At 35.8% G+C, this 14,675-nt stretch overlaps 1 protein-coding gene across 23 annotated transcripts in view; it reads right to left on the bottom strand.

Annotated features, from left to right (window-relative positions):
- Window positions 1–14,675, bottom strand: part of LOC132788353 (potassium voltage-gated channel protein Shab) — an 80,434-nt gene that overhangs the window by 25,080 nt on the left and 40,679 nt on the right. For all 23 annotated transcript variants that reach the window (XR_009632622.1, XR_009632623.1, XR_009632624.1 and 20 more), the window contains exons 3-4: window positions 10,919–11,384; window positions 6,977–8,549 (exon numbers count right to left, since the gene is read on the bottom strand). Coding sequence is in view for 20 of the 23 variants with exons in the window: in XM_060795693.1 (XP_060651676.1) it covers window positions 6,977–8,542 (1,566 nt within the window). In the remaining 3 variants the exon portion in view is untranslated. The remainder of the gene's footprint in view (window positions 1–6,976; window positions 8,550–10,918; window positions 11,385–14,675) is intronic.

Below are 14,675 nucleotides of genomic sequence, written 5' to 3'. Positions count from 1 at the left end.
CATGACGTAACACAAAATAACGTAAGACATTTACGCAATTACCAGCTACGCATAAAGTAGAGACAGAGACAAAAGGTAAAGGATTGGCTTGATTGGGTTACTCCTCCTAATAAATAAGAGACGCTACCATCGGGTCTGCAGTCGATTTTTTTTCTTCTTTTCATTTCATTTTCTCATTCTCAGTTATTATTATTAACAAACGTTTTATTCTTTGACTGTGTTTCTTCGTTGTTTTTTTGTCGTTTTTGTGTGTCTGAATCGGAGTTGTCTGAATATGAGTATAAAACTGAACTGAAACTCAAAATGCCTACGTTATGAGAGAGAGAGAGAGAGAGAGAGAGAGAGAGTTGACGAGTTGATTAAAGTTTGGAAAACATTACGAGTACACATAGATGACGCTATACGAGTTAAGGTCAAAAAGTAAGTACGGACTATTTTAGCATACGATTACAAAGAAAAGGAAATTCAATGCAAATACTTATTAACGTTCTTTTTCAATTCGATTCAAACGAGCTAGGAATTACGAATAGTACTAAAAAGGAAATTCCAAATCAAAAGTCAAAAGTCAAATGAGTAATCGAAACTAATTGAATATCAAAATCAAAATCAAAATGTACACAACCATTAAATAATTGCAAATGCATGGGAATCAATGTAAAATTTATAAGTTTCAAAGCATTTTGTTGAATTAGTCAAATTGTGTGCAATTATTTTGAGGTCAGAGCTTTGAGGGGAAAACCAATGCATAATATAAGAAAATACATAAATCAATTTCAAGTCTAAGTTTTGCGAGCTGCAAATTACATTAAGAAAGGGGTCAAAGGGGTCAAAGGGGCGGAGGGCGAGGTCGAATTTATCTATTTTGCATTTTGAAGTGGCTAAATGTCAAAATGTTTTGACAGCAAACGAGTGCAATTTCAATTTCAATGCCAGCAAATTACACTCTCAAAGCGAAAGAGAGAACAATAGACTAAGAGAGAGAGAGAGGGAGAGAGAGAGAGAGATAGAGAGGGAGACTGAGAAGGAGGCAGTCTGATTGCCATATTAGGTCACATTTTCTTACGCTGTATTTTGTGTCTATGGCTGAGTGTGTGTGTGAGAGTGTGTGTTGTATGCAAGTGTGCGTGTGAGACTGACATATGACAGAGGGAAAGAGACAGACTATACTCGAAGGGGAAGAGAGAGAGAGGCGGACACCACATTAAATTGGGAAAACCTTTTAAACAATTGACAAAATTGCTTTGCTGGTTTATTTAACATGTGTTTGGATTGTGTCTGTGTAATCTACACGCACACATATGCTACCTGAATGTGTGTGTGTGTGTGTGTGTAGAGTAGATGTACGAGTATGTGTGTGTGTGTGTGTGTGTGAGATTATTGGCACATTTTTAGCTGTGTCCAGATCTACCATAGTAGGCCACTGTACGCAACCACGCATATTTCTCTTTTTACTTTCGCCTCAATTACGAGATTGTTACGAGTAAAATGAACATAATTTTGCATGGTACGATACGAGAGGGGAGGAGCGAGGGGGGTGTCTTTGTATTTGGAGTAATGCTCGATTATTATTATTGAATTTAGTTTATGCAAATGACACACTACGACGAAGAAACTACTTAGTAGATAGCTAGAGATTGATATTAAAATACATATATTTGTAGTATGTGGTTGGGGGTGGCGGGGGGAAACATACGTATTGGACATAAAAAGAAAATTGAGATAATCGAAGAAAGAAAGAAAAGATGATTACATAAACATACTAGATTCAAAAGTTCACATAACACAAAAATGAAGTCAAACAAAGTATAAGACAAAAACGGTGCTTTTATTTCATTTAGCAGCTCTTAAGCGCTCGGGCAGTACAAACGATGAGAAAATAGTACAAAGAGGGAGAGAGAGAGAGAGATAGAGAGAGAGAGAAACAGAGACAGACAGAGAGAGAAAGAGGGAGACTAGTTTTTTTTTTGATTTTGGCCACAATCGATTGCAATTTAAGTGGTGGTCTGTCCTTGTTGACTGTCAAACTTCGGGAAAGTTAATCAAATTTTCCACAGATTAAAGGTTTAAGGGTGGAGTGGGGGGTGTGGTCAGGGAAGCATTGGGTACAACTTACTACTTGAAGATGATTTGTTATGCGTATAATTTGTAATACTTTTTGTTTAGTTTTTCTTTCGATTTGGAACAGAATGCATTGGAGAGAGATGTTTGAGGTTGGAAAACAATAAGTTGATTTTTTTTTTTTTTTTGTATTTTGTGTTGAGGTTCAGGTGCGAATTTTGGAACTGCTACCACTGCTGCTCAGTCATGATTGAAGAGAGAGAGAGAGAGAGAGAGAGGGTGGTGGTGGGGGGGCTTTTGACGGGGGGAGTTTTTACGTTTTTATTGACAGGTTGAAAGTTGAAAGTAAAAGATGATGATATCGCTTGAAGACGCAAACTTTTCTATACTATATATTTTCTTTTAAGGCTAAGTTACAAAATCAAATCAAAATCAATCTTGAATTTGTTCAACAGCCAGTGCCAAAAACAAAAGAGAGAGTTACAAAAGCTTTCAAAAGCCAAAAATAAATAATAGTTTGATATTTAAAATCACAAAAAATTCTCACTGAAGCGTCTGAGTGGAAAAATCAAAAAGAAAAAGTCAGGCTTAAATTTGAATTAACTTCCCTGTAGTCATTGGTTAAATCCACTTGAATTACAAAATAGGGCGAGTTTATGTTACAAAACACAAAGGTGGACGTAGAAAATGTGGCAAAAAAGTAAAAAACGTAACAAAAAATGTGTGTGATACAAAGAAGTGATTCGAAAAGACATGCGAGAAAGTCGGGGACCAAAAAATACGAGTATATATAATACATACGAGTATATAGTATATCACATATAGTATTCGACTTACAAAACTATTTGCTATACAAGACAATATAATACATACATAAATATTATGGGTAAATGAAAAAACATTCGATAGTTCCAGTTGCTTTCTGTTTTCTATACTAGGAAAGTGCGCATACGCCACGTGGGCTTCGACTTTAAATTGTTTTTCTTTTTTTTTTTTGTTGGTGTATAAAGTGTCAGTGTAGTTGTGTGTATTTGTGTGTGCATTGGTGCCAGGGGGTGTAAGGGGGGTGGTGGTTGGGGTGGTTCGGTTGTGAGAGAGTTTTCAATTAAAAATGAGCAAGGGCCAAAGTGACGCACCGTCTTGCACTACACTAAAGTACTCTACGAGTAGCTCACTAAATATTTGATCCGGCTTTTGTAGTTGTTTTTTCATATAGTACATTTTATACGGTTGAGAGTGTGTGTGTGTGTAGTTCGTTTTTGTGTGGAGTTTTTTGTTGTTTAGATATCGGTTTTCTTTTTTTGTGATTTGATTTCGGTTTTAGTTTTTTTGGGGGTCGGGGTGCACGAGTTGGTTCGCATACTTTGTTCGACTCACTAAAAAACAAACAAAATTCGATACAAACTGGCTATAGAATTCAGTATAACCGACTACATCATTCTATACTAGGCATTCAAATGCAGCAAATTTGGTGGGTTAATATTTCAAGATATAATACAAGTATTTCATTTGTTTTTTTGTTCTTTGTGGTTATTGTTTTTGTTTTCGGTAAAAAGAACAAAGAAGGAAACTTAAAAATTGGAAATCGAAAATGAATATACAATGAGCAGATTTTTTCTGTCTATTTTATTTCGCAGAGGGAACTACTTTTTAGTTAGTATGAATGTTTATTGAGATTAGTTTAAGCACCGTTGACGTTAGTAGTGTGTGTATGTGTGTGTGTGTGTGTGAGTGTGTGAGTGTGTGTCTGTTTTGAAGACTGATTCGATTAAAGGTAGAGTTGAAGAAGCCAATAGACCAATAGTTACAACAATCAAGGTCAATCAATCATAAGGATACGTTAAAACACAACAATAAAAGTATTTAGGAAATTTCGTTACTTTTTAGATATGCAAATAGAATAGACAACAAGACATCAAATACAAGTACGAGAATCGTACCATTTTTATATACGATAGATGGATAGTATAGAATTGGATCGTGCCGCACAAAATGGAACACAAAATCAAACACAAAAGGATACACAAGAAAAAACATTGAGTTGAATTTGAATTTGTATTTTTGTTGCGTGTAAAAATATATAGAAAATTATTTGTTATGTTTTTTTTTTTTTTGGTTTTTGTACATGGCAAATGTGTTTTTTGTCTTGTGAGCGCGTTTTTCTTGCCATTCAGTTTGGGTATTTTTGGTATTTTTTTGTATTGGTTTATTGGAATTTGTCTCTTTCAACGTGGGTAAAAAAACTCTTTTAGTAGCTCTGAGTATATAGTATTATAGATTAGTAACTTATTTCGAAGTGCTACTCTTTACTCTTGACTGTTTTTTGTTTTGGTTCTCATATTTATCTTTTTCGTATAAAAAAGGATGTGTTTAGGCGGAGTATTAAAAACAAATAAAAACGTACAAAACATAAAATGTTATTTTTTCTTTTCTCTTCTGACTTTTGGTTAGTAGTTGAAGAAAAATTGAAATAAAAAGTTTAAGAGTACAACTGGCAAAGAACTCTGGAAATTTTTCATTACCTTTGGATAAATGACAAAATCATAAATTGTGTTAAGCTATTTTTTTTTTTTGTTTGGTTTTTGCGTTGGTTTGATTTAGAGGAAAATATAATACCAGAAATATATATTATATCTTGTATTATAAATTCCAAATTTGTAGCCAAGCCAACACAAACTTTGGTTAAGGAAAATCATAAGAAATAAAAACAAAGTTCTTTTGTTTTTTGTTTGATAAATGAAAAGTACATAAAGTAAATAAAAAGTGAACTTAAAATCGAATGAAAAATTATAGGAGATGCACCCAAATGTGTTGTAATTATTTCCATCTTCGGTCATTCGCTAAAGTCGGGGGACAAAGGCAAATTATCGGCTGTATTTTACAAGCTGAAGCCAAAAAAACTAAACTGAGAGAGAGAGAGTGTGTGTGAGTGAGTATGTGTGGAGATATATATGGGGTGGACTATAGCTAGAGACTTGATTATGTTACAAGGGGGCGTGGCATCTAACAGCACAACAGCATTTGGTGCGGCGTCAGCGAGGGACGCTCGAAGAGTTTTATGCCTGAGCTGCGCTGTTAGGCCAAAGCAAAGTGATTAAAAGAGTAAAAAAAAAATGGGTCTCTTTTATCTTAAAACCCTCGATGGAAAATGGAAATGTATTACAACACACGTTTTGGCCGCTTCTCCCCAGAGTTCTTTCTCTATACAATATTTTCGAGGATTTCTACAGCACACCTGCCGCCTGGTCATATCGCTTATTGCCCATTCCCAAACATTGTTACGGGGAGTTTGGTTTTTTCATTTTTCGTTTTGTTTATCAGTTTTTGGAGTAAGAAGACATTAGAGATAAACAGAGAGAGATTACTTCACCATCATCATCAACAATTATGAGATTAAAATTGATATATATATATATGTATATATAGAGGATATATAAAGTATGTATAATAAGTAAATATATATATGTAAAATTTTTCATATACTGTGTGTGATTAAAAAAAGGTTAGATTAGAAAACGATTAGTAAACAATTTGGTTTTGTTTTTTTGTTTGCAATTTACTTTTTTTGCGATTGCTAATTAAATATTGATCAACTTGTTGTCGGTGTCACGGCGTCGCGTGGTTAGTGACAGAAACTTAGACAGATAGATAAATATATAGAATAAATATACAACGAAACGAAACGAAATGAAACGGAACAAACGATCTAAAATACAACTGAAGAGCTTAGACTAGAAGTTCAAAAAGGTGTGAGGGGGAAAGTTGAAGAAAGTGTGTTAAGTGTGAACATAAAAAGAAAAGTCAAAGAACAATTGAACGAAAAAAAGTGTAGCATACTCTTCGGGGCCGTCAATAAACGATTTCGAGAGTCCTAAAGTGGCGAACGCCAAACGCGTAACAAGAACCATAACGAGAACTAGAAAAGTGAACCTCAACTGTTTGGCAGTCCTGTATGAGTGTGTCCTGTACTCTGTTTGCTGCCCTTGAATGTGACGCTGTTTGAGACACAAACACAAAAGCAATCGATATACACACAGAGAGAGATAGAGAGAGAGATAGCGAGCTTGTATGAGTTGCGTTTAGGCATAGAAGAAGTAAATATATATATAAGTATTTTATATATAAGTTGGAGTATATATTGAGTATATATTTTACAGTGTCAAAGTCACAACATTGAGCTGGCGCCAAAAGTTTTGGCACAACGAAACATAAAAAAAAGTCAAGTTTTTGGTTCTCGCAAAAATTTGGCGGCAATCTCTGAGCTTTAGATTATTATTATGTATTTACAGCGGCGTCAGCAAAAAGCCATTTAAATATCGAACGAACAAAGCAAATTAATCGATAGTTATATGTATAGAATATATCGATAACACTGCCGCAAACTTTTATTTTTTTGGAATTCTGTGCAAGCATTTTTCAAACGCAAAAGCTTTTGTCGGCATCGTAGAGTCTGATGGTTTTTTTGTACATGATAAATATTTATATATATTCTTATATATATGTGTATTTATTTGTGATAAAGGCAGTTTATAAAGTTTTGTACAGCATTTATTTTTACACTATTTTTTTTTGTTGAGTTGTCTGCTGAGCAGTGAAATTTATGTTACAAAGTGCTGCGAATGCCGCGCTAAATGCAAATATGATGGTGTAAAAATAAAGGAATAGTAACGAAAAAAGAAAAACAAACTCAAAACTGAAACTCAGACAGAACATTAAATGGTTAAACTCAAGGAAGACGATCAGGTATTAGTAGAGGAGAGTAAAGGTAAAGATTGTTACTTTTTATTTAGTTTTTTTTTGCTTACGCTGGACACTTTTGACATTGACACAAACGGATACGGAATACGGTTAAAACGGTTACTTTTACGATATATATAGTATATAGAGTAGTTATAGATTGGCAACTGATTGAACTTACCCGCGCAGCGAAACTCGTGTTGGGCTTCTCGAGCAGTTCCCAGAGATATTTTTGGTACTCAGCGCATTTACCTTCGCCGAACTCTTCCTCATCCCGCTGACGCAGTGATTCGGCCTCCTTGCGCATCTCCTCGTGCACGTTCTCTTTGCGTTGATGGTATTTGTGCTGACAGCATGACTCGAGATAGAGTTCGTCAACGCCCCAATACTCCAGATCATCACTAAACGCAAGCACGCACATCTCTTCCACAATGTGCAATTTGCCAGTGCGATAGAAATTGAGAATGGAGCTAAAGCTCTTCGGATGGCGATCGAAGAAGTACTCGTTGTCGACGAGCGAATAATCGTCGCACAGCTCAATGATGGCCTCATGGGTGGTGCACTCCCTAAGCCGGCCGAGACGCGTGTGCGGCAGGCGTTCCAAGGTGCGCCAGAGCACCTCGTGCTTAACGCCACCAACATTGATGGAGACGCGGCTGTTCATTTGCTTCGATTGCGCTATCATGAACGGCTCCGGCGGCGGTATGGAGGACATGGATCTGGAATGTGTCCGCTGCAGAGCGCCCGTTGTATTGCTGTGGCTAATGCCGCCGGCATTTGAGCCACCTCCACCTCCACCTCCGACTCCTCCACCTGTTTGTGGCAGCATAACAACTCCGACACCGACACCGACGCCGACAACACCAACACCACCACTACCAACACCGCCACCGCCGCCGCCGAGGCTGCCAGCGGGGCCGCCAATGCTGCCACCACCAATGCCGCTGCCGGCTCCACCACCACCACCTCCGAGTGCCATTTGTTGTTGCAACTGTTGCTGTTGCAGTTGCTGCTGGGAAGTTGTGGGATTTGAATGCGTTGGTGATGTAACTGGGAATGGAGCGTAACGAACTTCTTTGCCAATGGCCCCCGTGCTGCCACCGCCAGTGCCAACAGACGACGACGTTCCCCCGCCGACGCCGACGCCGACGCCGACGAGTCGCAGCGATCCTCCAGCTGTGTTAGCTGCTCCCAGGCCATGGCCAGCAACCGCTGCTGCGGCGGATGGGCCAGCAAGGTGGCCGCCATCAGGGTAATCCAGGTGACGATTGTTGAGGACAGCACCGCCGATGGCATTAGATGCATTGCTGTTATAAGCACCGCCGCCAGTTGCTGTGACACCTCCGCCGATGCAACCATATGAACCAGCTCCACCGGCTCCCATCGCTCTCTCCCAATCGACATTACCGCTTGTATCGTAATAGGGCTGATTATCGCCGCCGTCGGCTGTGCTCGCAAGTTGCAGTCCACGCGCAGTTGTCTCGTGTTGCTGATAAAACAGTTGTTGTTGTTGCTCCTGTTGCTGTTGCTGTTGCTGCAGTTTCTGTTGCTGTTGCTTAGACTGTTGTTGCTGTTGTTGAGTTTGTTGTTGTTGTTGTTGCTGTTGTTGCTGCTGCTGTTGGCTAGCAGCCTGTCCACCATGCAATTGCCCGACCATTTGTAACACTCCATTATTGTTTTGAAGCGGTGTTGTTTCACCCGTTGCCCAGCGTACCGCCTCACGGTCCCTGTCGCGTTCGCCGACCATAAGTCTGCTGCAGATTATCAAGATTGTTTACACAAGAGATTTATTAAGTGTTCTAGTGCATGGGACAGATGGGGCACACTGAGAGAAATCAATGTTCTAAGCTTACAATTTGAATAAAAAATATTGAATCGAGACTTGCGAGCTACAATCTATCCGTCAGATACAAATCTTCATTTAAAGAATTTTAATATTGCATTATTAAAATATAAGTTATTGAAAAGAAGTGCTTGAAACAAAATGTATATTTAATATTCCTGTTTCTATCGTATCCATAAGTCTGCTGCAGATTATCAAGATTATTTACACAAGAGATTTATTATATATTCTAGTGCATGGGACAGATGGGGCATACTGAGAGAAATCAATGTTCTAGACACTCGAATTGAATCAAGAATGTATTTTAAATGCAAAATATAATGGTTGCAGCGCTGAGAGTTGTAATCGTAAAATAAGATATTCGTTCGTTAACAAATATATTAATCTACATTCAACAAATTTTAGTAGTTTGTTATTAAAGTAAATCTTATTGAAAATGTCCTCTTTAATTTATAATTCTTTTATGTATAAGTCTGCTGCAGATTAACAAGATTATTTACACAAGAGATTTATTCTATATTCTAGTGCGTGGAAAAGATAGGGAACACTGAGGGAAATCAATGTTCTAAGAGTACAATTTGAACAACGAAATCTGAATCAAGAATTGTGAGCTACAATTTGTCCGTCAGATACAAATCTTCATTTGAAGAATTTTTATATTGCATTATAAAAATAAAAGTTATTGAAAAAAGTGCTTGAAACTAAATTTTATATTTTCTATTTCTATGTCTATCTTATCCATAAGTCTGCTGCAGATTATCAAGATTGTTTACACAAGAGATTTATTATATATTCTAGTGCATGGGACAGATGGGGCACACTGAGAGAAATCAATGTTTTAAATGAACAATTTGAATCAAGAATGTATTTTAAATGTAAAGTGTAATGATTGTTGAACTGAGAGTTATAATCGTAAAATAAGATATTCGTTCGTTAACAAATATATTAATCTACATTCAACAAATTTTAGTAGTTTGTTATTAAAGTAAATCTTATTAAAAAAGTCCTCTTTAATTCATAATTCTCCTATAAGTCTGCTGCAGATTATCAAGATTATTTACACAAGAGATTTATTCTATATTCTAGTGCGTGGAAAAGATAGGGAACACTGAGGGAAATCAATGTTCTAAGAGTACAATTTGAACAACGAAATTTGAATCAAGAATTGTGAGCTACCTATCATCAGTCGGATACAAAGATTTTAATCTTCATCAGAAGAATTTTAGTATTGATTTATAGAAAAAAGAGTTATTGAAAGGAAGTGCTTGAAACTAACTTTTATATTTTCTATTTCTATGTCTATTTTATCCATAAGTCTGCCGCAGAATACGAGTATCAAGACTATTTTCACATAGGATTTATTGAATAATCTAGAGCATAGAGCAGAGGTTCTTTAGATGTATCCACACTAAGAGAAATCAATTTTCTAAGCAAATGAAATTAATAAAGAATTTATCTTAAAACAAGAGACCCATTATCCAAAAAGAAGATATTTGCTCGTAAACTAAAAGTGTAATCTAATTTCTACAAATCTAGTGAATTATCAAACTCAACGTTATTGAATAGAAAGTCTTTAATTTTACACTTGATCTTTATGTTTCTTTAATAAGTCTCCTGTTGATTTTCAAGATTTCTATACAAATACTTATTGTATATTCATGAGTATTGTACAAAGGGCAAATATGTAGATGTATACTGAGGCACACTGAGAGACCTCAAAGTTCTAAGCACCCGAATTGAATCCAGAATTTATCTTAAGGCAACATATGTATAATTTGAGAATTGAGAGATACAATCTGTCAACTTAAATTTTAGTCGGATACAAGGAATTTAATCTTCATTAGAAGAATTTTAATATTGAAGAAGAAGTGCTTAAAATATAAATTCATATTTTCAATTCCTATTTCTCACACGTCAATAAGTCTTCTGGAGAATACTATGATTTTATTCAAAGCATTTCGAATGTCTTGGAGCATTGAGAAGAGAAAAAATATATACCAGCACATTTGAAAATTGATGTCATAATTCCTTTCCTAATTGTTTTTAAATAATTATGTAAGAGCTAACATGATAATTTACAAATTAGTATGCTAAAAATGAATATGTAATCTTAATTGCTCTTTTAATCAACAGTCTTAAATTTGAAACTCGAACTTCATAGATGATTTAAGAAATCGTGTTTGCTTTTTACTGTTGTTATATGTGTCTTCAAATTGTATCTTCTAATATTAGAACCTTTTTTCTCTCAGTGCATAGTTATGGTTAGTTTAGAGAACTCACCGCTACATCGCGTCAATTGTTGTCATTACATCCACCACCGTCCAGCCTGCTTTGCCACTTAATTGTCTGTCGTCGTCTTGGCTCTTGCTCTGCGCAATTGATTTCAATTTACTGTATTTACAGTATCTGCAGATCTATAAATTCAGTAAAATTGGGCATCAATTGTGAGTGTGGCACGGTTTTGGCTCTCGATTTGCTTTTGAGTGTTCAGAGTTCCTTGAGTTCTTTAGCGGCTTCTGATGGTCATTCTCATTGTCTCCTCTTCCTCTGGCTGGTTGCTGGTTTGCTGGTCGTTGTTGTTGTTGTTGTTGTTATTGTTGTTGCGTGTTTTAGGCTATGATCACAGTTATTTTCTGGTTGTGTTTTGGGCTTATTATTTGGGCTGATTTTAGGCGTTTATTGGCAGCATTTGTATGGGAAAGGACGCTCTAATACGCTACGCTTATTTGTCTGTGCTGCGAGATAGCTGCAAAGATAAACCAAGAGAGAGAGAGAGAGATAAAGTTGAATTATTCGCAAATATATCAAAAGTCATTTAAGATAAGCTCTATAAATTTACATAAGCTCGTATTGCTATTTACACGGCCCATTCACAACAAATAAATCAATAGCTGTTGACGTCCGAGGATAAGATAATGCGATGACGATAAGCGACGCAATGCAATTTCCATAGCATACTTTTTGGGGCTGCCAACTGCAGTCGCTATTTTACGGTAAATATAAAGGGAAATATTCATAGTGCAGTCGTCGTTATCACCTGGCAAACGAGGTCAACCCCATCGCATTGGTCCCTTATTTATTGTGGTTAATTTGCAATTGCCGAAGGCTGCGCACAATTTTTTATACCCGCTACCCATAGGGTAGAAGGGTATTATAACTTTGTGCCGGCAGAAAATGTATTTAAAAGGTAGAACGAGGCATCTCCGACCCTATAAAGTATATATATTCTTGATCAGCGTCAACAGCCGAGACGATCTAGCCATGTCCGTCTGTCTGTCTGTCCGTCTGTCTGTCTGTCCGTCTGTCCGTCTGTCCGTCTGTCCGTCTGTCCGTATGAAACACTGGATCTCAGAGACTATAAGAGATAGAGCTATAATTTTTCGACAGCATTTGTTATGTTTGCACGCAGATCAAGTTTGTTTCAAATTTTTGCCACGCCCACTTCCGCCCCTGCAAATCAAAAAAAATCGAATAACAAGCGTAATTTTAAAGCTAGAGTTACGAATTTTGGTATATATAATAATAATTATAGTAGTTATGATTCCTGAAAATTTGGGATAATACAAAGTTGTCGAAGTTATTAAAGAAATACTTTTCTATGGGCAGAAACTCCCACTTACTAGGGGTCTTAGTTGCTTTGGCTGACAATCTGGTATATTGAGCCGTCTATGGTATATTTTTAATGCGGTACTATATCGATATACCACATATACCATTTGGTATATTTTTAGTATTTTGGCAGTATATTCGGTATATTTTGAGAATAATACCGCAAAATATATTGCTTTTGTCTATGGTATATTTTGAATGCGGTACTATATCGATATACCAAATATACCATTTGCTATATTTTTAGTATTTTTTTTTAGTATTTTCGATATATTTTGAAAATGATACCGCAATATTTTGCCTTTATTTAAAATGGGTAGCTGGTATTTCACAGTCGAGTACACTCGAATGTAGCTTTCTTACTTGTTTTTTTCGCATTTAAATTCGCACGCTCAACACACACACATTGACACACATGCGTATGTACGTATGTGTGTGGTGGCTATTTTTGGGGTCGACAAATACGTGCAAACCGAGCAAACCGATTGTGTTTTATTTCGCGTTGGTTTTTTGTTTTAACTTGGCCATTGCCTAATTCGCATTTTCTGCCGCATTGAAATCAAATTTGAATTTTTACGCCAACCGGAAATGCATTGTAATAAGCGTAAGGTTTTTTTGCGTTTTTGCGTTTTTGCGAGCTATTTTCGCTTGCACTGTTTGCGCACTCCGTCAATTGGCCATAAAATGTTAATTAAGCATTTTGCTAAATGTGCACATAAACCGCAAAGGCAACAATGCAAAATAACTGCGGGGACACAAACACAAAAAAAAGCAGTCCGCATTGACCTTGACTCGATGCTGACTTATGATTGTGGTGCTTCAATTGGAATTGTCGCTTTTTGTGGGGCAAACTTATTGTCCTCTGCTTTAATGTCGCGAAATATTTGCTTGCTTTCATGAATTTTTATTTTTTTGAATGCTTAGGTACACAAACTCTGTTTAACAGCTTTGCTTAGTTGATTATGGTTTGGAATGAAGAATATTTTAAATATATTAATAAGTTAATTTTTGGTGAACTGAATTGTGATGTCAGATTTAATCCCATGGAAATGTTCTTATCAATGAATATTGCTAATAATAACATAACACAACAATAGATTAACTAAAAAGATATATCATTTATATTGATGCTATTAGATTATTATAGGATTCTTATTGGTGTAGTCAAACTATATAATGTAGTTTTATTCACTTGGCTGCTGCGTCGGGCGCAGAACTTAGGAATGTTTAACTTCAAAAATGATTTTCTCCAACTATCAATACTTATTGAAAGTGTGCCAAAACTATTAGGGTTAACAGATGAAATATTTATATATCCAACATATGTTTTAGAGGATATTAAAATAATTTCATCAGGAGTGAGCTTACTAAATGATCTACTTTGAATATTTAATATTTTATATAAATGATATTAAAATTTACTATAATAAAATTTTGTGCATTTCTAAAATTCGCATGATTCTTAACAATATTAAAATAGATCAAAAGGTTTTTTGTGTATGTATTTTAATGTTTTTATGAGTGAAATCTCAGAATTAACTGAATTAGACCTGCTTTGAATAATCGTTGAATTTGATTAGATTTATATTATGTTTTATTGAAAATTTTAAATAAATATTAAACAGTTAACGATCTGAAGAAACTTTTTTTTGATTGTTGTATATTCGTTAGTTTAATTTGTTCGAAAAATGGTAAATAGAATTAGAGAAAGAGTCCAATCCTAAAAAAAATGCATTAAATTAATTTCACTCAAATTTTATTTAATAATTTGATTACTACATTTTAAATAATATGTTATTTAATTGCTCAAATATTTGCCCTAATCCCATCTTGTAATTAACTGTATTAAATGAACTACAACTGTTTTAGATACGAGTATTTATATTTGTGTAAGCAACTAGTTGGTCAGTTAATAATTCCCCCACATTATTCTCCTTCTCTGTAGTTTATTGTGACGTGTGCAGGCATTTGACCGCATTGTCTGAGTATTTCATTTTGAAATGGACCTCCGTTTGTTCGTCCTGCATGCAAGGACAAAATGATTGGCTAGCTCTATGGCTATGGTAAATTATATAGTTTTGCTTGACTTTAGTTGAGTTAAATTGTTATTTATTAGCATAGTAACAAATGGAAATGGAAATCGTAATCGTGGAAAAGCGCGCGCATTTTTGACAACATTGTTGGGGCGTTTTTGTTGCATGTGGCATGTGGCACGTTGCATGTTCTGTTCTGTTTTATAAGTCGCGTGTTTCTTGAGAAAAACTTTATGCAATTATTTGGCGCGCAAAATGAGAATAAACTGCATGCAAAAAAAAAAGAATTGGCTGCGTTGTTGCCACATGCAACATGTTAACCTCTGGCTTGCCACTTAATTGTGCTGCGAATCGCAGTGTGTGGCAAGTGTGTGTGGCACCCAAGTCAAGTGGCC

This window comes from Drosophila nasuta, chromosome 3 (genome assembly GCF_023558535.2).
Source record: "Drosophila nasuta strain 15112-1781.00 chromosome 3, ASM2355853v1, whole genome shotgun sequence".
NCBI lineage: Eukaryota > Metazoa > Arthropoda > Insecta > Diptera > Drosophilidae > Drosophila > Drosophila nasuta.
The sequence above is the reverse complement of the archived record's forward strand: the minus strand, read 5'-3'. Positions and strand labels throughout refer to the sequence as shown.